The following is a 23321-nucleotide window of genomic DNA, read 5'->3' on the forward strand; positions in this document are numbered from 1 at the left end:
CAGTGGGACAGGCTGGTGACAGAGGCTGTGGGTTCCTGCTGGGAAAGGGGAAGTGTGGAAATGTAAGAACTGCTTTTAAAGCTCTGTTTAATCCCTTGATATTGAACAGAAAAATAAATCTTTGAAAATGTGTGTGTAATTTTGATTCTCTTTGTTAAAAGAGGCTACGGTTGCAAAACGATGTCACAGACGCAGTTGTTGGTGTGGGCTTAGGACTTTGTCTGCAAAACCGAAGACAGGAGTCATAGTGCATAACCATGATTTCTGTCCCTTTTTATTTCAGAAAAGTAAACAAGAGCTACAGGGGCCGTTCTTGTCCAATAATTGTTCACTGCAGGCAAGTACCACTCCTCACGTGAATTGCCCCTTGCTCGCTACCTGAGAAGGAGTCACAGTTACATTCCCATGTTGAGCTTTCTTGCTGCCTCACACGCACAGCTAATGGCCCTGCTGAAGGAGACCAGGCTGCAGACGGCTGCTTGTGCCCCGCTGGGCTGGTCCACCCGCCTGGGCCGCCACCACACACGCATGTCCTCACGCCCATTTGTTCTCAGGCCCGCACGCTGCCCGCACACAAACACCATGGGATGGTGTTTTCCATCCGTGGCCTTGTCTCTGCCGCCAGCTCACTTAGCTGAGGTTTGGAACCGAGAGGCTGGGACGTGCTTGGGGCCCGTCGGGAGCAGGGGCAGAGTCGGGAATTAGCACAGGGTTGGCCTCACCCAGCTTAGGATGCGAGTCTGGCCATGGAGTAAAACCCGGGGGCTCCTCAAGCCCGTTGGACCCACACAGACAAGCAGAGTTCCCACCAGAAGGCCATGTCACGGTGCCCTCTCGTCAGGGCCTCACACCCACCTCCTTGGGGTAGAGAACCGTGCTCCGATTTGTGGAAGTGTCTTACAGCACGTTCCCTTCTGCTGGGATAGAAAGGAGCTCTCCAAGGATCAGACACCCAGTCTGTCCGTGCGGTGGGGAAGTGTACGTGTGTGTGCATGTGTCAGTGTGCCTGTCGGGTGTGTGTCTGTCAGGTGTGTGCCTGTGAGTGTGTTTGTCAGGTGTGTGCATGTCCCTGTGAGATGTGTGTCTGTGTATGAGTGTGCCTGTTGTGTGCATCTCTGTGTCTGTCGGGTGCCTGCCTCCGTGTGTGTGTGCATGTGTGTGTGTGTTGGGTACGTGTCTGAGTGTGTGTGTGTGTGCCGTGTGTGTGCATGGGTTCATGCCTCTGTGTGTGTGTGTCAGGTGCATGTGTGTGTGTTTGGTGTGTGAGTGTGTCTGTGCCAGTGCACGTGGCATGTCCCTGCGTGTGTCCATGTGCATCCCTGGGGTCTGTGATGAGGACCTGAGCCAGCCGTGGTCTGGGGCCCTCGGAGAGCAGAGAGAAGAGGCTGGAGGCACAGGTGCCCCGCGGCCGCAGCAGTGGCCAGTGTGTGCGGGTGTCCGAGCAGCCTTGGGAAGGAGGCCCATCCAAACCAGGACAGCTAGGTGTCACCTGGGGAGCAGCACGGACGGGGCGATGAGCGAGCTCCCCACATGCACAGACCCTGCGGGTCCCCGCAGCTTTTCCAGCCATGGGTCTGAGGGTCTGGTAAAGCCAGAGCCTGTGAGACTTTCCCACAAAGGCCACCCAAGGCCCCGCCATCTCTCCCGGGACCGTGGTCACATAATTCCTGATCCTGAAGTGGGTACGACCACCTCAGCTAGGAGTATGCATGTGACAGTCCCCATCTAGCAGCTGCTTTGGGAGTGGGAACTCATGGCCTCTTGGTGAGGGGAGACATGCTCTCACGCCTCACAAAGCAGCTGCCTTCCCCAGAAAGGGCCCTCCCTGCCCTCTGAGGGCTGCTGCCCTCTCCCAGGGACGCTGCAGTCACAGCTGGGGTGACATTGCTCACCGCCAGTGCAGACACCCTCAGCACGGACCCAGCCAGACTCATGTGTTGTTTATTCTGACGAAACCGACCATGTCTTTGGCCAGAGAGGGAGGAAAAGGGGAGACAGGATCAAATCTGTACAAACACACAGCTAATCCCTCTGCCGCTGATCAGCTCCCCGCCGGCCTTCCTCCCCTTTCTCCCCTTCCTCCTCCTCTTCCCCCTCCCTTCAGCTTCCCTCATCCCCTTCCCCCTCCTTCACCCCTTCCTCCTCCCCCTCATTCCCTTCCTCCTCCCTCTCCCTCCTCTTTCTCCTCCTCCTCCCCTTCTTCCTCTTCCCCTCCCCTGTCCTTTTCCCTTTCCTCCTCCACCCCAACCCTCCTCTTTCTCTTTCCTCTCCTCCCCCCTCTTCCCTTTCTCCTCCCATTCTCTCTCTCCTCCACTTCTCTGCCCTCTACCCCTCCTCCCCTTCCTCTTCCCCTTCCTTCTCCCCCTCCCATCCTGTTACTCTTCCTCATCCCACTTTCTTCGTCTTTCTCTCCAAATCAAGTCTCCCTCTCCCCTCGTGAGCCTCACTCAAACGCGGAGGGAAATACACTGTCCCTGGCTTTGCTGGACATGGGGGTCCCATGGCCGGCGGTGTTCTCATGTCTCCCCTTCCGTTGGCAGCAACAGCGCAGGCAGGAGCAGCACCTACGTCCTGATCGACATGGTTCTCAACAAGATGGCCAAGGGTGAGGCGGGCAGGGCTGCTGCTTTGTGGCAGCTGAGCCAGGACCGCGTTGCCATGGCAACCTGGGGGGACTCTTCTCCTTGGCCTTGGTCCCTTTCCTGGGTCACATGAAAGCCATCCGCGTGAGCAGGGTGTTTCTCGGGCTGGTGCCTGTGGCCAGGGCAGTACTCAGCCCAGTGCAGGGTGGGGATAAGCAGTCGCTGCCTGGGGCCCGGGGAGCCTCCCTGCAGAGGCCGAGCCAGCCGCGGGCTCAGCCACCTGAGCAGCCCCAGTGTCCTCCGCGCCCTCTGTGCAAGCCTCCCTGTTGCCACAGCTGGGTGAGCAGGGTGCCATGGTCTTCCCCTCTGCGGCCCCTCGCACTCTGGTCCGCACACTTCACCCCTGCTGCACCTGACCCCGGGAGGAGGAGGCTCGGGTCTGGCACTGGGGGCCTACGTGGCCGCCAGCGGCTCGGCAGGGGCAGAGCTTCGGCCCCTGCCCCCTGGGCCCCCCAGATGTGTGGACGCTGAGCTGCTCTGGTCACTGGGACACGCTCTCCAGACCGAAGCTGGGGGGCATCTCTTCAGAGACCAGGGAGAACACCCCACAGTCACTTTTGGGGAAGGATACACATGGGACCCAGCTCTTGGAGAGTCCTGGTGAGTTCCCACTGCAACTCAGGAAACACTGCTCTTCCCATCATGCCCGTCTGCGGCCCATGGGACCTGGAAGGAGGGCCCGCCAAGGCGGGGATCCCGCCATCCCTCTCACCCGAGAACAGAACATTCTCTTGGTCTGTACACACACGGGCACACACTTGCATGTTATCCCAGCCTTCCGGGACAGCCGTCCTTCATCGTGTGTCCAGAAGCAGGAGCAGGTGCTGATTACAGAGATGATTTTCAGTGTGTGTTCCCGCAGATGCCGGCGAGCCCAAACTAAGCACTTTCCTTACCCCACTCTCTTCTGGTGAAAAAGGAGGAGAAAAGCGGACCACACTGTTAGGGTCCGTGATCAAAGGAACGAGACTGACACAAAGCGAAAATCAAGCAAAGTTTTATTTCGCGCCATGCATCAGAAACCAAACTACATTAGAAACCAAACTGCATTAGAAACCAAACTACATTAGAAACCAAACTGCATTAGAAACCAAACTACATTAGAAACCAAACTGCATTAGAAACCAAACCGACTGGTAGGTGCCCGAGTCTTGCTGGGGACCACCACCTCCCAGTCGCTGGGGTCCCCCCTGGAGGCTCCCTGCCTCACCCTCACTGTACCACAGACCCACTCCCGGCATGGCTGCACCGTTGGCTCTTGAGAGGCTGCTCCTGATGGCAGCGCTGCCTGAGGCGGCGTGGCTGCTTGCGGTGGTGCTGCTGCTGATACTCTGGCTCAGGGTGGCGTCGCTCGTGGCATCGCAGTGGCGCGGCTGCCACTGCTGCTCTGGTGCAGTGCTGCTTGCGGTGGTGCTGCTGCCGCTGCTGCTCTGGGCGGTGCACGGGGCGATGCCGCTCGCTGTGGCGCCGCTGCCGCTGCTGCTCTGGGCAGTGCACGGGGCGATGCCGCTCGCTGTGGCGCCGCTGCCGCTCGCAGTGGTGCACGGGGCGATGCCGCTCGCTGTGGCGCCGCTGCCGCTGCTGCTCTGGGCGGTGCACGGGGCGATGCCGCTCGCTGTGCGCCGCTGCCGCTGCTGCTCTTGGCGGTGCATGGGGCGATGCCGCTGGAGTTGGCGCCGCTGCTGCTGCTGCTCTGGGCGGTGCAGTGCATGGGGCGATGCTGCTGGAGTTGGCGCCGCTGCTGCTGCTGCTCTGGGCGGTGCGGTGCAGGGGGCGACGCCGCTTGAGGTGGCGCCGCCACCGCTGCTGCTCTGGGCGGTGCACGGGGCGATGCCGCTGGAGTTGGCGCCGCTGCCGCTGCTGCTCTGGGCGGTGCACGGGGCGATGCCGCTCGCTGTGGCGCCGCTGCCGCTGCTGCTCTTGGCGGTGCATGGGGCGATGCCGCTGGAGTTGGCGCCGCTGCTGCTGCTGCTCTGGGCGGTGCGGTGCAGGGGGCGACGCCGCTTGAAGTGGCGCCGCCACCGCTGCTGCTCTGGGCGGTGCACGGGGCGATGCCGCTGCCGCTGCTGCTCGCAGTGGTGCACGGGGCGGCGCCGCTCGTGTTACAGTTCAAGGCGGCGCCGCTGGAACTGCTGCTCTGGTGCACGAGGCGGTGCCGCGTGCTGTGGCGCCGCTGCCGCAGCTGCTCTGGGCGGTGCGGTGCAGGGGGCGACGCCGCTTGAAGTGGCGCCGCCACCGCTGCTGCTCTGGGCGGTGCACGGGGCGATGCCGCTGCCGCTGCTGCTCGCAGTGGTGCACGGGGCGGCGCCGCTCGTGTTACCGTTCAAGGCGGCGCCGCTGGAACTGCTGCTCTGGTGCACGAGGCGGTGCCGCGTGCTGTGGCGCCGCTGCCGCGGCTGCTCTGGGCGGTGCATGGGACGATGCCGCTGGCTGTGGCGCCGCTGCCGCTCGCGGTGGTGCACCGGGTGGTGCCGCTTCCGCTTCTGCTCTGGTGCACGGGCGATGCCGCTCGCTATGGCGCCGCTACTGCTGCCGCTCGCGGTGGTGCACCGGGTTGTGCCGCTACCGCTTCTGCTCTGGGCGGTGCACGGGCGATGCCGCTCGCTATGGCGCCGCTACCGCTGCCGCTCGCGGTGGTGCACCGGGTGGTGCCGCTACCGCTTCTGCTCTGGTGCACGGGCGATGCCGCTCGCTATGGCGCCGCTACTGCTGCCGCTCGCGGTGGTGCAACGGGTGGTGCCGCTACCGCTTCTGCTCTGGGCGGTGCACGAGCGATGCCGCTCGCTATGGCGCCGCTACTGCTGCCCCTCGCGGTGGTGCACCGGGTGGTGCCGCTACCGCTTCTGCTCTGGTGCACGGGCGATGCCGCTCGCTATGGCGCCGCTACTGCTGCCGCTCGCGGTGGTGCACCGGGTGGTGCCGCTACCGCTTCTGCTCTGGGCGGTGCACGAGCGATGCCGCTCGCTATGGCGCCGCTACCGCTGCCGCTCGCGGTGGTGCACCGGGTGGTGCCGCTACCGCTTCTGCTCTGGGCGGTGCACGGGCGATGCCGCTCGCTATGGCGCCGCTACCGCTGCCGCTCGCGGTGGTGCACCGGGTGGTGCCGCTACCGCTTCTGCTCTGGGCGGTGCACGGGCGATGCCGCTCGCTATGGCGCCGCTACCGCTGCCGCTCGAGGTGGTGCACCGGGTGGTGCCGCTACCGCTTCTGCTCTGGGCGGTGCACGGGCGATGCCGCTCGCTATGGCGCCGCTACCGCTGCCGCTCGAGGTGGTGCACCGGGTGGTGCCGCTACCGCTTCTGCTCTGGGCGGTGCACGGGCGATGCCGCTCGCTATGGCGCCGCTACCGCTGCCGCTCGCGGTGGTGCACCGGGTGGTGCCGCTACCGCTTCTGCTCTGGTGCACGGGCGATGCCGCTCGCTATGGCGCCGCTACCGCTGCCGCTCGCGGTGGTGCAGCGGGTGGTGCCGCTACCGCTTCTGCTCTGGTGCACGGGCGATGCCGCTCGCTATGGCGCCGCTACCGCTGCCGCTCGCGGTGGTGCACCGGGTGGTGCCGCTACCGCTTCTGCTCTGGTGCACGGGCGATGCCGCTCGCTATGGCGCCGCTACCGCTGCCGCTCGCGGTGGTGCACCGGGTGGTGCCGCTACCGCTTCTGCTCTGGGCGGTGCACGGGCGATGCCGCTCGCTATGGCGCCGCTACCGCTGCTGCTCGAGGTGGTGCACCGGGTGGTGCCGCTACCGCTTCTGCTCTGGGCGGTGCACGGGCGATGCCGCTCGCTATGGCGCCGCTACCGCTGCCGCTCGAGGTGGTGCACCGGGTGGTGCCGCTACCCCTTTTGCTCTGGGCGGTGCACGGGCGATGCCGCTCGCTATGGCGCCGCTACCGCTGCCGCTCGAGGTGGTGCACCGGGTGGTGCCGCTACCGCTTCTGCTCTGGGCGGTGCACGGGCGATGCCGCTCGCTATGGCGCCGCTACCGCTGCCGCTCGCGGTGGTGCACCGGGTGGTGCCGCTACCGCTTCTGCTCTGGTGCACGGGCGATGCCGCTCGCTATGGCGCCGCTACCGCTGCCGCTCGCGGTGGTGCACCGGGTGGTGCCGCTACCGCTTCTGCTCTGGGCGGTGCACGGGCGATGCCGCTCGCTATGGCGCCGCTACCGCTGCCGCTCGCGGTGGTGCACCGGGTGGTGCCGCTACCGCTTCTGCTCTGGGCGGTGCACGGGCGATGCCGCTCGCTATGGCGCCGCTACCGCTGCCGCTCGAGGTGGTGCACCGGGTGGTGCCGCTACCGCTTCTGCTCTGGGCGGTGCACGGGCGATGCCGCTCGCTATGGCGCCGCTACCGCTGCCGCTCGAGGTGGTGCACCGGGTGGTGCCGCTACCGCTTCTGCTCTGGGCGGTGCACGGGCGATGCCGCTCGCTATGGCGCCGCTACCGCTGCCGCTCGCGGTGGTGCACCGGGTGGTGCCGCTACCGCTTCTGCTCTGGTGCACGGGCGATGCCGCTCGCTATGGCGCCGCTACCGCTGCCGCTCGCGGTGGTGCAGCGGGTGGTGCCGCTACCGCTTCTGCTCTGGTGCACGGGCGATGCCGCTCGCTATGGCGCCGCTACCGCTGCCGCTCGCGGTGGTGCACCGGGTGGTGCCGCTACCGCTTCTGCTCTGGTGCACGGGCGATGCCGCTCGCTATGGCGCCGCTACCGCTGCCGCTCGCGGTGGTGCACCGGGTGGTGCCGCTACCGCTTCTGCTCTGGGCGGTGCACGGGCGATGCCGCTCGCTATGGCGCCGCTACCGCTGCTGCTCGAGGTGGTGCACCGGGTGGTGCCGCTACCGCTTCTGCTCTGGGCGGTGCACGGGCGATGCCGCTCGCTATGGCGCCGCTACCGCTGCCGCTCGAGGTGGTGCACCGGGTGGTGCCGCTACCCCTTTTGCTCTGGGCGGTGCACGGGCGATGCCGCTCGCTATGGCGCCGCTACCGCTGCCGCTCGCGGTGGTGCACCGGGTGGTGCCGCTACCGTTTCTGCTCTGGGCGGTGCACGGGCGATGCCGCTCGCTATGGCGCCGCTACCGCTGCCGCTCGCGGTGGTGCACCGGGTGGTGCCGCTACCGCTTCTGCTCTGGTGCACGGGCGATGCCGCTCGCTATGGCGCCGCTACCGCTGCCGCTCGCGGTGGTGCACCGGGTGGTGCCGCTACCGCTTCTGCTCTGGTGCACGGGCGATGCCGCTCGCTATGGCGCCGCTACCGCTGCCGCTCGCGGTGGTGCACCGGGTGGTGCCGCTACCGCTTCTGCTCTGGGCGGTGCACGAGCGATGCCGCTCGCTATGGCGCCGCTACCGCTGCCGCTCGCGGTGGTGCACCGGGTGGTGCCGCTACCGCTTCTGCTCTGGGCGGTGCACGGGCGATGCCGCTCGCTATGGCGCCGCTACCGCTGCCGCTCGCGGTGGTGCACCGGGTGGTGCCGCTACCGCTTCTGCTCTGGTGCACGGGCGATGCCGCTCGCTATGGCGCCGCTACTGCTGCCGCTCGCGGTGGTGCACCGGGTGGTGCCGCTACCGCTTCTGCTCTGGTGCACGGGCGATGCTGCTCGCTATGGCGCCGCTACCGCTGCTGCTCGCGGTGCTGCATGGGGTGGTGCAGGGCTCTTGCTAAAAAGAAAAAAAAACCCCTATCCAGTCTTACAGACCATCTTTTATAGAGGTGGCTGAGCCCCGCCCACACACAGGTGGCCAATCGGATTTCAACCTACCACAGTTAATATATGCACACCCCTCTGATTGAATACGGCTATCTGGCCTGGCCCGCCCCTATATCCGGGGTTTACAGTTCCTCTGCCTAATCAGGCCCCTACATTCCCCCTTTTTCTTTGGAAATCAGTCAAATCCTTGACTTTTCAGCCAGTTCTATGTTCTCCTATTGTAAGGGGGTTATTTTGATCATGTAATATTGGGGCCAAAAAGTAACAGTAGTGCACAGTCGGCTGATGAGTTAGCCATTCAACGCTTTGTATAACCTTTTCCATTTTTTTTTTCTATTTCTGTTCATCTATTTTCCCACCTATACATTTCATAAACAGGGAACAATAGGAGCAACAATAAATTTAGGTTTTTTTAGCCTTAGCTTTAGTCCATGGTCAGCGGGGTCTGTCGCCTGCAGCTTCCATCTCTGGGGAGTGTCCTCATTCTCGGCTCGTTTGACATGACCCGCATGAATCCAGGCCCTAATGCCTTCTACTTTTACTGCCGTGGGGGTGGTCAAGATAACAGTAAACGGTCCCTTCCAGCGAGGCTCCAAGTTTCCCACTTGATAACGACGTATCCAAACCAAGTCCCCGGGTTAGTAGGGATGTGGTTCCACCTCCATCTCCATCCCAGTGTGGGCAGTCTGGATCCCTGAGTGGGCTCTTTTTTTTTTTTTTTTTAAGACAGACTGTAATGCCTGCAGTGACTGGAGTACAGATTGGTCAGTCATTTCCGCTAAGGCAACCTCTTGCAGTCGAGGACGGGAGGGGGGTCTCTCAAACATTATTTCAACTGGGGTCACCTTGCTTAAATAGGGTGTACATCGTGCCCTGAGGAGGGCAAAAGGGAGGAGATCCACCCATCCACCGCCAGTCTCCAGAATTAGTTTTGTCAAGGTCTCTTTAAGAGTCCGGTTCATTCTCTCTACTTGCCCAGAACTCTGAGGCTGGTAGGCACAATGTAGTTTCCAATTAGTGCCCATGGCCTTGGCCAATGCCTGTGAGACTGAACTAACAAATGCAGGGCTCTTGTCTGACCCCTGCGGCAAGTGCGGGTCTCAGCGTACCCCAGAGGCACACTCTGGGTGGCGAGCCCAGGCGCTCAGCCCCACTCTGGGCGCTGATGGCAGCGTCCGCTTTTGTGCTGAAGTTCCATGTGGCAGGGCTGCTGTCCAGAGTCTCTGCCCAGGAGAAACTACTGCAGCCCCTGCATACCTCTTTCCATTGACCATGTAGCTACTCCCATCTGTGAACAGAATCATCTCGGCATCCGGGAGGGGAATGTCTCTGAGATCCGGCCTTATTCCTGCAACTTGAATTAGGACCTCCCCACAGTCATTTGGGTGGTCAGCCAGCTCCTCTGGCAGCAGCATGGCTGGATTTAGCACTGCAGGGGGCCGGAAGGTCACTCTTGGTTCATTGAGGAGGAGGGCCTGATACCCCGTCACTCGGGCATTTGTCATCCTTCGGCCTGGTGGAGTCCGGAGAAGGCCCTCGATGGCATGTGTGGTGGTCAAAATGAGATTTTGATCCAAAGTCAATTTACTTGCATCCTTGACCAGGACGGCTATGGCAGCAATTATGCGGAGGCAAGGGGGAAACCCAGCTGCTACTGGATCTAGTTTCTTGCTAAGACAGGCTACTGGCCTTTTCCAAGGCCCCAGGGTCTGAGTTAAAACTCCTTTGGCCACCCCTGCTTTTTCATCCACACACCAAGTGGAAGGGCTTGGTAACATCGGGGATGGCCAATGCTGGAGCACGTAGTAAAGCTGCTTGTAATTCCCGAAATGCTCCTTCGGCCTCAGCTGTCCACTCTATCATAGTGAGCCCTCCCTTTGCCAGTTTGTATGGAGGTTGGGCAATCTCCACAAACTGCAGTATCCACAGCCTACAGTAGCCCACCATCCAAGAAACTTCCTCAGATGTCAGGACGTGATGGGGCAGGGGTATCCAGTGATCACCTGTTTCCTGGACTCAGACAGTGAACGCACTCCCTCATGAAGATCAAAGCCTAGATATGTGGCATGGCTCTGACAGAGCTGTGCTTTCTTTGCTGACACCTGATACCCTTTTCCTTACAGTAAGCACACTGGTCTGGATCTAAGTCTTCCTGCCTGCCTTTTCTGTGCTTAGGCTTTTCCTTCCATTTACTATCCCCAACCGGTTTCTTCCCTGCCTCATGTAATGCCAAAACCTTAACAAGTCTTTTTGTCTGTTTTTCATCCTCTTGTGCATCCCTGTTGTTAAACACCTGTCTCCTATTCCCAATAACTCAATCAGATTCTTCCCTTGAAATCCTTCAATTTCCTAAAGTTTCCTCCTTGTATCCAGGACTGACTGACTGGCAAAATCAAGATTCACTGCCCCCTGATTTTTGGGTTCCTCTGGAGTAGTTACAGCATTTACCCAAATGTAACCCAAGGTTTATCATTGATTTAGCCGTACTTCCTGAGTAACTTAGCACATCAGGGAAAAGGCTTATGAGTCAAAGAGATCTCAATTACAATTCTAGGTGAGCAAAGAGAAAACCATTCACATTTTAGCCACTTGTGAACTGTTACGACAGCCGTTAAGCACAAAACTTGTTTACTAACAGATTTCAAAAGCACAAACCCAGTTTCAGCAACCAGCACCCTAGCACTTCATTCCATTTGTCATCCAAGCTAAACTTCAAAGCTTCAGGTTGCCAAAGACTCTGAAAGCTACTTTAACAATTACCCATTAAAACCCTGAGACAGATAATTAACCATCAGTTCAGTCATCTCTTTGCTAACAGATTTCATGTTCCATCTGGGCCCATTCCACTTCAGATGCCATGCTTTCCCGCCAGCAAGGGGGAGGGGTTAGGCAGTCCACGTCGGGCCAGAGAAGGCAAGGAATTCCCTGAAACAAAGGGAGTTTCGGCAGCTGCTTGGGAATATTCCTTAAAGTCTCTGTCCTGAGTTAGACTAACCCCAGTTAGCTCTAGTGATAGCCCTTAACACACGAAATGAGTGAGGGAGAAGCCCCACATCTATTATGAGGAACAGAGGGATGAAAGTCAGAGTCCCCTTACTCTTTGCTTGCCCCATTCCTTCAAACATAACAAAACAAACAACACAGCAGACAACAAAAAGACAAGACGAAGAAAACCACAGGCCCAGCGGTCTTGCCACCAGTGGGGATTTCCTAGGGGGACTCAAACCCCTGACCGCCTAGGGGGACTTGACCCCTGATGACCGAATGGGGGACTCGAACACCCTGGTGACCATCCAGGGGGACTCGAACCCCCTGATCATCTAGGGGGACTCAAACCCCCGATGACTGCCTAGGGGGACTCGAACCCCCTGACCATCCAGGGGGACTCGAACACCCTGGTGACCATCCAGGGGGACTCGAACCCCCTGATCATCTAGGGGGACTCAAACCCCCGATGACTGCCTAGGGGTACTCGAACCCCCTGACCGCCCAGGGGGACTCAAACCCCCTGTCGATCTACCAGCAGAGGGATGGGGCGTCCCCGCATCCACTCCAGCCCTGGGGAGCATGGCTGCGTCCAGCTTCTCCCCGGTGGGCCATACCCTGGAGCTCCAACCAGACAGACAGATAAAATCCTAACACCTCCGGAGGCTTTTCCCATAAGTTCCGATGCTGGCTCAGTTCTCGTTGTTTGATCCCGGACGAGCCCCCAATGTTAGGGTCCGTGATCAAAGGAACGAGACTGACACAAAGCGAAAATCAAGCAAAGTTTTATTTCGCGCCATGCATCAGAAACCAAACTACATTAGAAACCAAACTGCATTAGAAACCAAACTACATTAGAAACCAAACTGCATTAGAAACCAAACTACATTAGAAACCAAACTGCATTAGAAACCAAACCGACTGGTAGGTGCCCGAGTCTTGCTGGGGACCACCACCTCCCAGTCGCTGGGGTCCCCCCTGGAGGCTCCCTGCCTCACCCTCACTGTACCACAGACCCACTCCCGGCATGGCTGCACCGTTGGCTCTTGAGAGGCTGCTCCTGATGGCAGCGCTGCCTGAGGCGGCGTGGCTGCTTGCGGTGGTGCTGCTGCTGATACTCTGGCTCAGGGTGGCGTCGCTCGTGGCATCGCAGTGGCGCGGCTGCCACTGCTGCTCTGGTGCAGTGCTGCTTGCGGTGGTGCTGCTGCCGCTGCTGCTCTGGGCGGTGCACGGGGCGATGCCGCTCGCTGTGGCGCCGCTGCCGCTGCTGCTCTGGGCAGTGCACGGGGCGATGCCGCTCGCTGTGGCGCCGCTGCCGCTCGCAGTGGTGCACGGGGCGATGCCGCTCGCTGTGGCGCCGCTGCCGCTGCTGCTCTGGGCGGTGCACGGGGCGATGCCGCTCGCTGTGCGCCGCTGCCGCTGCTGCTCTTGGCGGTGCATGGGGCGATGCCGCTGGAGTTGGCGCCGCTGCTGCTGCTGCTCTGGGCGGTGCAGTGCATGGGGCGATGCCGCTGGAGTTGGCGCCGCTGCTGCTGCTGCTCTGGGCGGTGCGGTGCAGGGGGCGACGCCGCTTGAGGTGGCGCCGCCACCGCTGCTGCTCTGGGCGGTGCACGGGGCGATGCCGCTCGCTGTGGCGCCGCTGCCGCTGCTGCTCTGGGCGGTGCACGGGGCGATGCCGCTCGCTGTGGCGCCGCTGCCGCTGCTGCTCTTGGCGGTGCATGGGGCGATGCCGCTGGAGTTGGCGCCGCCACCGCTGCTGCTCTGGGCGGTGCACGGGGCGATGCCGCTCGCTGTGGTGCCGCTGCCGCTGCTGCTCTTGGCGGTGCATGGGGCGATGCCGCTGGAGTTGGCGCCGCTGCTGCTGCTGCTCTGGGCGGTGCAGTGCAGGGGGCTATGCCACTTGAGGTGGCGCCGCTGCTGCTGCTGCTCTGGGCGGTGCGGTGCAGGGGGCGATGCCGCTTGAGGTGGCCACCGCTGCTGCTCTGGGCGGTGCACGGGGCGATGCCGCTCGCTGTGGCGCCGCTGCCGCTGCTGCTCTTGGCGGTGCATGGGGCGATGCCGCTGGAGTTGGCGCCGCTGCTGCTGCTGCTCTGGGCGGTGCGGTGCAGGGGGCGACGCCGCTTGAAGTGGCGCCGCCACCGCTGCTGCTCTGGGCGGTGCACGGGGCGATGCCGCTGCCGCTGCTGCTCGCAGTGGTGCACGGGGCGGCGCCGCTCGTGTTACCGTTCAAGGCGGCGCCGCTGGAACTGCTGCTCTGGTGCACGAGGCGGTGCCGCGTGCTGTGGCGCCGCTGCCGCGGCTGCTCTGGGCGGTGCATGGGACGATGCCGCTGGCTGTGGCGCCGCTGCCGCTCGCGGTGGTGCACCGGGTGGTGCCGCTTCCGCTTCTGCTCTGGTGCACGGGCGATGCCGCTCGCTATGGCGCCGCTACTGCTGCCGCTCGCGGTGGTGCACCGGGTGGTGCCGCTACCGCTTCTGCTCTGGGCGGTGCACGGGCGATGCCGCTCGCTATGGCGCCGCTACCGCTGCCGCTCGCGGTGGTGCACCGGGTGGTGCCGCTACCGCTTCTGCTCTGGTGCACGGGCGATGCCGCTCGCTATGGCGCCGCTACTGCTGCCGCTCGCGGTGGTGCAACGGGTGGTGCCGCTACCGCTTCTGCTCTGGGCGGTGCACGAGCGATGCCGCTCGCTATGGCGCCGCTACTGCTGCCCCTCGCGGTGGTGCACCGGGTGGTGCCGCTACCGCTTCTGCTCTGGTGCACGGGCGATGCCGCTCGCTATGGCGCCGCTACTGCTGCCGCTCGCGGTGGTGCACCGGGTGGTGCCGCTACCGCTTCTGCTCTGGGCGGTGCACGAGCGATGCCGCTCGCTATGGCGCCGCTACCGCTGCCGCTCGCGGTGGTGCACCGGGTGGTGCCGCTACCGCTTCTGCTCTGGGCGGTGCACGGGCGATGCCGCTCGCTATGGCGCCGCTACCGCTGCCGCTCGAGGTGGTGCACCGGGTGGTGCCGCTACCGCTTCTGCTCTGGGCGGTGCACGGGCGATGCCGCTCGCTATGGCGCCGCTACCGCTGCCGCTCGAGGTGGTGCACCGGGTGGTGCCGCTACCGCTTCTGCTCTGGGCGGTGCACGGGCGATACCGCTCGCTATGGCGCCGCTACCGCTGCCGCTCGCGGTGGTGCACCGGGTGGTGCCGCTACCGCTTCTGCTCTGGTGCACGGGCGATGCCGCTCGCTATGGCGCCGCTACCGCTGCCGCTCGCGGTGGTGCACCGGGTGGTGCCGCTACCGCTTCTGCTCTGGGCGGTGCACGAGCGATGCCGCTCGCTATGGCGCCGCTACCGCTGCCGCTCGCGGTGGTGCACCGGGTGGTGCCGCTACCGCTTCTGCTCTGGGCGGTGCACGGGCGATGCCGCTCGCTATGGCGCCGCTACCGCTGCCGCTCGAGGTGGTGCACCGGGTGGTGCCGCTACCGCTTCTGCTCTGGGCGGTGCACGGGCGATGCCGCTCGCTATGGCGCCGCTACCGCTGCCGCTCGAGGTGGTGCACCGGGTGGTGCCGCTACCGCTTCTGCTCTGGGCGGTGCACGGGCGATGCCGCTCGCTATGGCGCCGCTACCGCTGCCGCTCGCGGTGGTGCACCGGGTGGTGCCGCTACCGCTTCTGCTCTGGTGCACGGGCGATGCCGCTCGCTATGGCGCCGCTACCGCTGCCGCTCGCGGTGGTGCAGCGGGTGGTGCCGCTACCGCTTCTGCTCTGGTGCACGGGCGATGCTGCTCGCTATGGCGCCGCTACCGCTGCTGCTCGCGGTGCTGCATGGGGTGGTGCAGGGCTCTTGCTAAAAAGAAAAAAAAACCCCTATCCAGTCTTACAGACCATCTTTTATAGAGGTGGCTGAGCCCCGCCCACACACAGGTGGCCAATCGGATTTCAACCTACCACAGTTAATATATGCACACCCCTCTGATTGAATACGGCTATCTGGCCTGGCCCGCCCCTATATCCGGGGTTTACAGTTCCTCTGCCTAATCAGGCCCCTACATTCCCCCTTTTTCTTTGGAAATCAGTCAAATCCTTGACTTTTCAGCCAGTTCTATGTTCTCCTATTGTAAGGGGGTTATTTTGATCATGTAATATTGGGGCCAAAAAGTAACAGTAGTGCACAGTCGGCTGATGAGTTAGCCATTCAACGCTTTGTATAACCTTTTCCATTTTTTTTTTCTATTTCTGTTCATCTATTTTCCCACCTATACATTTCATAAACAGGGAACAATAGGAGCAACAATAAATTTAGGTTTTTTTAGCCTTAGCTTTAGTCCATGGTCAGCGGGGTCTGTCGCCTGCAGCTTCCATCTCTGGGGAGTGTCCTCATTCTCGGCTCGTTTGACATGACCCGCATGAATCCAGGCCCTAATGCCTTCTACTTTTACTGCCGTGGGGGTGGTCAAGATAACAGTAAACGGTCCCTTCCAGCGAGGCTCCAAGTTTCCCACTTGATAACGACGTATCCAAACCAAGTCCCCGGGTTAGTAGGGATGTGGTTCCACCTCCATCTCCATCCCAGTGTGGGCAGTCTGGATCCCTGAGTGGGCTCTTTTTTTTTTTTTTTTTAAGACAGACTGTAATGCCTGCAGTGACTGGAGTACAGATTGGTCAGTCATTTCCGCTAAGGCAACCTCTTGCAGTCGAGGACGGGAGGGGGGTCTCTCAAACATTATTTCAACTGGGGTCACCTTGCTTAAATAGGGTGTACATCGTGCCCTGAGGAGGGCAAAAGGGAGGAGATCCACCCATCCACCGCCAGTCTCCAGAATTAGTTTTGTCAAGGTCTCTTTAAGAGTCCGGTTCATTCTCTCTACTTGCCCAGAACTCTGAGGCTGGTAGGCACAATGTAGTTTCCAATTAGTGCCCATGGCCTTGGCCAATGCCTGTGAGACTGAACTAACAAATGCAGGGCTCTTGTCTGACCCCTGCGGCAAGTGCGGGTCTCAGCGTACCCCAGAGGCACACTCTGGGTGGCGAGCCCAGGCGCTCAGCCCCACTCTGGGCGCTGATGGCAGCGTCCGCTTTTGTGCTGAAGTTCCATGTGGCAGGGCTGCTGTCCAGAGTCTCTGCCCAGGAGAAACTACTGCAGCCCCTGCATACCTCTTTCCATTGACCATGTAGCTACTCCCATCTGTGAACAGAATCATCTCGGCATCCGGGAGGGGAATGTCTCTGAGATCCGGCCTTATTCCTGCAACTTGAATTAGGACCTCCCCACAGTCATTTGGGTGGTCAGCCAGCTCCTCTGGCAGCAGCATGGCTGGATTTAGCACTGCAGGGGGCCGGAAGGTCACTCTTGGTTCATTGAGGAGGAGGGCCTGATACCCCGTCACTCGGGCATTTGTCATCCTTCGGCCTGGTGGAGTCCGGAGAAGGCCCTCGATGGCATGTGTGGTGGTCAAAATGAGATTTTGATCCAAAGTCAATTTACTTGCATCCTTGACCAGGACGGCTATGGCAGCAATTATGCGGAGGCAAGGGGGAAACCCAGCTGCTACTGGATCTAGTTTCTTGCTAAGACAGGCTACTGGCCTTTTCCAAGGCCCCAGGGTCTGAGTTAAAACTCCTTTGGCCACCCCTGCTTTTTCATCCACACACCAAGTGGAAGGGCTTGGTAACATCGGGGATGGCCAATGCTGGAGCACGTAGTAAAGCTGCTTGTAATTCCCGAAATGCTCCTTCGGCCTCAGCTGTCCACTCTATCATAGTGAGCCCTCCCTTTGCCAGTTTGTATGGAGGTTGGGCAATCTCCACAAACTGCAGTATCCACAGCCTACAGTAGCCCACCATCCAAGAAACTTCCTCAGATGTCAGGACGTGATGGGGCAGGGGTATCCAGTGATCACCTGTTTCCTGGACTCAGACAGTGAACGCACTCCCTCATGAAGATCAAAGCCTAGATATGTGGCATGGCTCTGACAGAGCTGTGCTTTCTTTGCTGACACCTGATACCCTTTTCCTTACAGTAAGCACACTGGTCTGGATCTAAGTCTTCCTGCCTGCCTTTTCTGTGCTTAGGCTTTTCCTTCCATTTACTATCCCCAACCGGTTTCTTCCCTGCCTCATGTAATGCCAAAACCTTAACAAGTCTTTTTGTCTGTTTTTCATCCTCTTGTGCATCCCTGTTGTTAAACACCTGTCTCCTATTCCCAATAACTCAATCAGATTCTTCCCTTGAAATCCTTCAATTTCCTAAAGTTTCCTCCTTGTATCCAGGACTGACTGACTGGCAAAATCAAGATTCACTGCCCCCTGATTTTTGGGTTCCTCTGGAGTAGTTACAGCATTTACCCAAATGTAACCCAAGGTTTATCATTGATTTAGCCGTACTTCCTGAGTAACTTAGCACATCAGGGAAAAGGCTTATGAGTCAAAGAGATCTCAATTACAATTCTAGGTGAGCAAAGAGAAAACCATTCACATTTTAGCCACTTGTGAACTGTTACGACAGCCGTTAAGCACAAAACTTGTTTACTAACAGATTTCAAAAGCACAAACCCAGTTTCAGCAACCAGCACCCTAGCACTTCATTCCATTTGTCATCCAAGCTAAACTTCAAAGCTTCAGGTTGCCAAAGACTCTGAAAGCTACTTTAACAATTACCCATTAAAACCCTGAGACAGATAATTAACCATCAGTTCAGTCATCTCTTTGCTAACAGATTTCATGTTCCATCTGGGCCCATTCCACTTCAGATGCCATGCTTTCCCGCCAGCAAGGGGGAGGGGTTAGGCAGTCCACGTCGGGCCAGAGAAGGCAAGGAATTCCCTGAAACAAAGGGAGTTTCGGCAGCTGCTTGGGAATATTCCTTAAAGTCTCTGTCCTGAGTTAGACTAACCCCAGTTAGCTCTAGTGATAGCCCTTAACACACGAAATGAGTGAGGGAGAAGCCCCACATCTATTATGAGGAACAGAGGGATGAAAGTCAGAGTCCCCTTACTCTTTGCTTGCCCCATTCCTTCAAACATAACAAAACAAACAACACAGCAGACAACAAAAAGACAAGACGAAGAAAACCACAGGCCCAGCGGTCTTGCCACCAGTGGGGATTTCCTAGGGGGACTCAAACCCCTGACCGCCTAGGGGGACTTGACCCCTGATGACCGAATGGGGGACTCGAACACCCTGGTGACCATCCAGGGGGACTCGAACCCCCTGATCATCTAGGGGGACTCAAACCCCCGATGACTGCCTAGGGGGACTCGAACCCCCTGACCATCCAGGGGGACTCGAACACCCTGGTGACCATCCAGGGGGACTCGAACCCCCTGATCATCTAGGGGGACTCAAACCCCCGATGACTGCCTAGGGGTACTCGAACCCCCTGACCGCCCAGGGGGACTCAAACCCCCTGTCGATCTACCAGCAGAGGGATGGGGCGTCCCCGCATCCACTCCAGCCCTGGGGAGCATGGCTGCGTCCAGCTTCTCCCCGGTGGGCCATACCCTGGAGCTCCAACCAGACAGACAGATAAAATCCTAACACCTCCGGAGGCTTTTCCCATAAGTTCCGATGCTGGCTCAGTTCTCGTTGTTTGATCCCGGACGAGCCCCCAATGTTAGGGTCCGTGATCAAAGGAACGAGACTGACACAAAGCGAAAATCAAGCAAAGTTTTATTTCGCGCCATGCATCAGAAACCAAACTACATTAGAAACCAAACTGCATTAGAAACCAAACTACATTAGAAACCAAACTGCATTAGAAACCAAACTACATTAGAAACCAAACTGCATTAGAAACCAAACCGACTGGTAGGTGCCCGAGTCTTGCTGGGGACCACCACCTCCCAGTCGCTGGGGTCCCCCCTGGAGGCTCCCTGCCTCACCCTCACTGTACCACAGACCCACTCCCGGCATGGCTGCACCGTTGGCTCTTGAGAGGCTGCTCCTGATGGCAGCGCTGCCTGAGGCGGCGTGGCTGCTTGCGGTGGTGCTGCTGCTGATACTCTGGCTCAGGGTGGCGTCGCTCGTGGCATCGCAGTGGCGCGGCTGCCACTGCTGCTCTGGTGCAGTGCTGCTTGCGGTGGTGCTGCTGCCGCTGCTGCTCTGGGCGGTGCACGGGGCGATGCCGCTCGCTGTGGCGCCGCTGCCGCTGCTGCTCTGGGCAGTGCACGGGGCGATGCCGCTCGCTGTGGCGCCGCTGCCGCTCGCAGTGGTGCACGGGGCGATGCCGCTCGCTGTGGCGCCGCTGCCGCTGCTGCTCTGGGCGGTGCACGGGGCGATGCCGCTCGCTGTGCGCCGCTGCCGCTGCTGCTCTTGGCGGTGCATGGGGCGATGCCGCTGGAGTTGGCGCCGCTGCTGCTGCTGCTCTGGGCGGTGCAGTGCATGGGGCGATGCCGCTGGAGTTGGCGCCGCTGCTGCTGCTGCTCTGGGCGGTGCGGTGCAGGGGGCGACGCCGCTTGAGGTGGCGCCGCCACCGCTGCTGCTCTGGGCGGTGCACGGGGCGATGCCGCTCGCTGTGGCGCCGCTGCCGCTGCTGCTCTGGGCGGTGCACGGGGCGATGCCGCTCGCTGTGGCGCCGCTGCCGCTGCTGCTCTTGGCGGTGCATGGGGCGATGCCGCTGGAGTTGGCGCCGCCACCGCTGCTGCTCTGGGCGGTGCACGGGGCGATGCCGCTCGCTGTGGTGCCGCTGCCGCTGCTGCTCTTGGCGGTGCATGGGGCGATGCCGCTGGAGTTGGCGCCGCTGCTGCTGCTGCTCTGGGCGGTGCAGTGCAGGGGGCTATGCCACTTGAGGTGGCGCCGCTGCTGCTGCTGCTCTGGGCGGTGCGGTGCAGGGGGCGATGCCGCTTGAGGTGGCCACCGCTGCTGCTCTGGGCGGTGCACGGGGCGATGCCGCTCGCTGTGGCGCCGCTGCCGCTGCTGCTCTTGGCGGTGCATGGGGCGATGCCGCTGGAGTTGGCGCCGCTGCTGCTGCTGCTCTGGGCGGTGCGGTGCAGGGGGCGACGCCGCTTGAAGTGGCGCCGCCACCGCTGCTGCTCTGGGCGGTGCACGGGGCGATGCCGCTGCCGCTGCTGCTCGCAGTGGTGCACGGGGCGGCGCCGCTCGTGTTACAGTTCAAGGCGGCGCCGCTGGAACTGCTGCTCTGGTGCACGAGGCGGTGCCGCGTGCTGTGGCGCCGCTGCCGCAGCTGCTCTGGGCGGTGCGGTGCAGGGGGCGACGCCGCTTGAAGTGGCGCCGCCACCGCTGCTGCTCTGGGCGGTGCACGGGGCGATGCCGCTGCCGCTGCTGCTCGCAGTGGTGCACGGGGCGGCGCCGCTCGTGTTACCGTTCAAGGCGGCGCCGCTGGAACTGCTGCTCTGGTGCACGAGGCGGTGCCGCGTGCTGTGGCGCCGCTGCCGCGGCTGCTCTGGGCGGTGCATGGGACGATGCCGCTGGCTGTGGCGCCGCTGCCGCTCGCGGTGGTGCACCGGGTGGTGCCGCTTCCGCTTCTGCTCTGGTGCACGGGCGATGCCGCTCGCTATGGCGCCGCTACCGCTGCCGCTCGCGGTGGTGCACCGGGTGGTGCCGCTACCGCTTCTGCTCTGGTGCACGGGCGATGCCGCTCGCTATGGCGCCGCTACTGCTGCCGCTCGCGGTGGTGCACCGGGTGGTGCCGCTACCGCTTCTGCTCTGGGCGGTGCACGGGCGATGCCGCTCGCTATGGCGCCGCTACTGCTGCCGCTCGCGGTGGTGCACCGGGTGGTGCCGCTACCGCTTCTGCTCTGGTCGGTGCACGGGCGATGCCGCTCGCTATGGCGCCGCTACTGCTGCCGCTCGCGGTGGTGCACCGGGTGGTGCCGCTACCGCTTCTGCTCTGGTGCACGGGCGATGCCGCTCGCTATGGCGCCGCTACTGCTGCCGCTCGCGGTGGTGCACCGGGTGGTGCCGCTACCGCTTCTGCTCTGGGCGGTGCACGGGCGATGCCGCTCGCTATGGCGCCGCTACTGCTGCCGCTCGCGGTGGTGCACCGGGTGGTGCCGCTACCGCTTCTGCTCTGGGCGGTGCACGGGCGATGCCGCTCGCTATGGCGCCGCTACTGCTGCCGCTCGCGGTGGTGCACCGGGTGGTGCCGCTACCGCTTCTGCTCTGGGCGGTGCACGGGCGATGCCGCTCGCTATGGCGCCGCTACTGCTGCCGCTCGCGGTGCTGCACCGGGTGGTGCCGCTACCGCTTCTGCTCTGGGCGGTGCACGGGCGATGCCGCTCGCTATGGCGCCGCTACTGCTGCCGCTCGCGGTGGTGCACCGGGTGGTGCCGCCACCGCTTCTGCTCTGGTGCACGGGCGATGCCGCTCGCTATGGCGCCGCTACTGCTGCCGCTCGCGGTGGTGTACCGGGTGGTGCCGCTACCGCTTCTGCTCTGGTGCACGGGCGATGCTGCTCGCTATGGCGCCGCTACCGCTGCCGCTCGCGGTGCTGCACGGAGTGGTGCAGGGCTCTTGCTAAAAAGAAAAAAAACCCCTATCCAGTCTTACAGACCATCTTTTATAGAGGTGGCTGAGCCCCGCCCACACACAGGTGGCCAATCGGATTTCAACCTACCACAGTTAATATATGCACACCCCTCTGATTGAATACGGCTATCTGGCCTGGCCCACCCCTATATCCGGGGTTTACAGTTCCTCTGCCTAATCAGGCCCCTACACACACCACCAGACCAAGGATGTGGTCATGAGCCCTGTTCTACACGTAAGGACCAGCACACCTGAGTGATGGACGCACATTACCAGAGAGGGTCAGCAGCAGATCTGGGCTGGGCACCCTACCCCTCTCTATCAGCAGTCCCCCGGGCCAGCCACCGCGGAGAGCAGGAAATGGGCTTTGCACCATCAAATCTTATTTTAAGCATACAAATGAGCAGAGTGCACCATCAAATCTTATTTTAAGCATACAAATGAGCAGAGTGCAGGCGACGTGCAAACACAAGAGCCAAAGCAAACAGTCTGGTGCTGGTTTTAATGACCTATTTTGGGTTTGGGTCCTAACACAGCCCTAACTTCTTTAGTTAAAAGCTTCCTGACCTGGAGGGCACTCTGGCTTCAGAGGACATCTTTTCATTTGCAAATCTGCAAGTACTGGGAGCTCAGAGCTCTCAAGAGAGTTATCTTTCTTCCCTCACACCTCCCTCCTTCTCTGCCTGTCTCACCTGTGGTATTTCCCTGAGGCTGGACCAGGATTCCCTCTGAAGGCTGCACATAGTTGTTGCTGTTTGACATGACGCCATGTGGGTGAATCAAGGCGACAAGGGAAACAGGGGGCCCGTTGGCGTCTGACAGGAGCCCGGCTCACCCACAGAGAGTGGACAGACGTCCCCGATCTCTCAGCCGTGGGGCATGGGGGTGTCCTAGATATTCAGAGGCGCAGGCCGGCTTCACCGGAGCAGCGGCTGAAGAATGTTGCGGCCCCTGAAGCCCGCCTGGGGCAGGGCAGACTTCATTGTCCAAGCTTGGCCTGTCCAAGGGCCTCTGCGGGGCATGGACCCACCCCCGAGGGCCTCTGCCGCTGCAGGGCCCGCAGCTCCCCCTCTGGCGCGGGAGCCATCAACAGTGCAGCCCAGCAGCAGCGTGGAAGGAGCCAGTCAAGGGGGGCCACTGTCTGGCCGTTCTGTTCTTCACCTGCTCCTTCTGCGGGGTGGGGGGGGAGTGCGCAGTGAAATCCTCTGACCTGGGGCCCAGGACTGGGTCTCAGGAGAGATCAAAGGGCAGGGCAGCCCCTCGCAGGCCAAGGTAGGTCTTTCCCAGGCCGCCACACTGTGCGGCCGCCTGTGGTTTTGTTCTGGGCTCGCAGCTGGCCGGGCGGTGTGGCCCAGCCTGCCTTTGTCTAGCCTGGGAAGCTGCAGGCCAAGCAGCAGACCCCACGGTCATCGGATGATCAACGGCCCCGAGGCTGGACACGAAACCTGTCTTCCCATTTCCTTTTCTTAGAAGGAATGAATTGCATGAGGACCAAAGAAAGCCCTTGTGACGCACCCCCCCTCCGCG

General features: G+C 61.4%; 1 protein-coding gene across 1 annotated transcript in view; it reads left to right on the top strand.

Moving 5' to 3' along the window:
* LOC123929383 (receptor-type tyrosine-protein phosphatase N2-like) overlaps nucleotides 1-23321 on the top strand; it is an 87087-nt gene that overhangs the window by 46288 nt on the left and 17478 nt on the right. Inside the window, exons 10-11 of the mRNA XM_045984961.1 lie at nucleotides 284-337; nucleotides 2541-2605. Coding sequence (XP_045840917.1) covers nucleotides 284-337; nucleotides 2541-2605 — 119 coding nt within the window. The remainder of the gene's footprint in view (nucleotides 1-283; nucleotides 338-2540; nucleotides 2606-23321) is intronic.

Source organism: Meles meles, chromosome 18 (genome assembly GCF_922984935.1).
Source record: "Meles meles chromosome 18, mMelMel3.1 paternal haplotype, whole genome shotgun sequence".
Classification (NCBI taxonomy): domain Eukaryota; kingdom Metazoa; phylum Chordata; class Mammalia; order Carnivora; family Mustelidae; genus Meles; species Meles meles.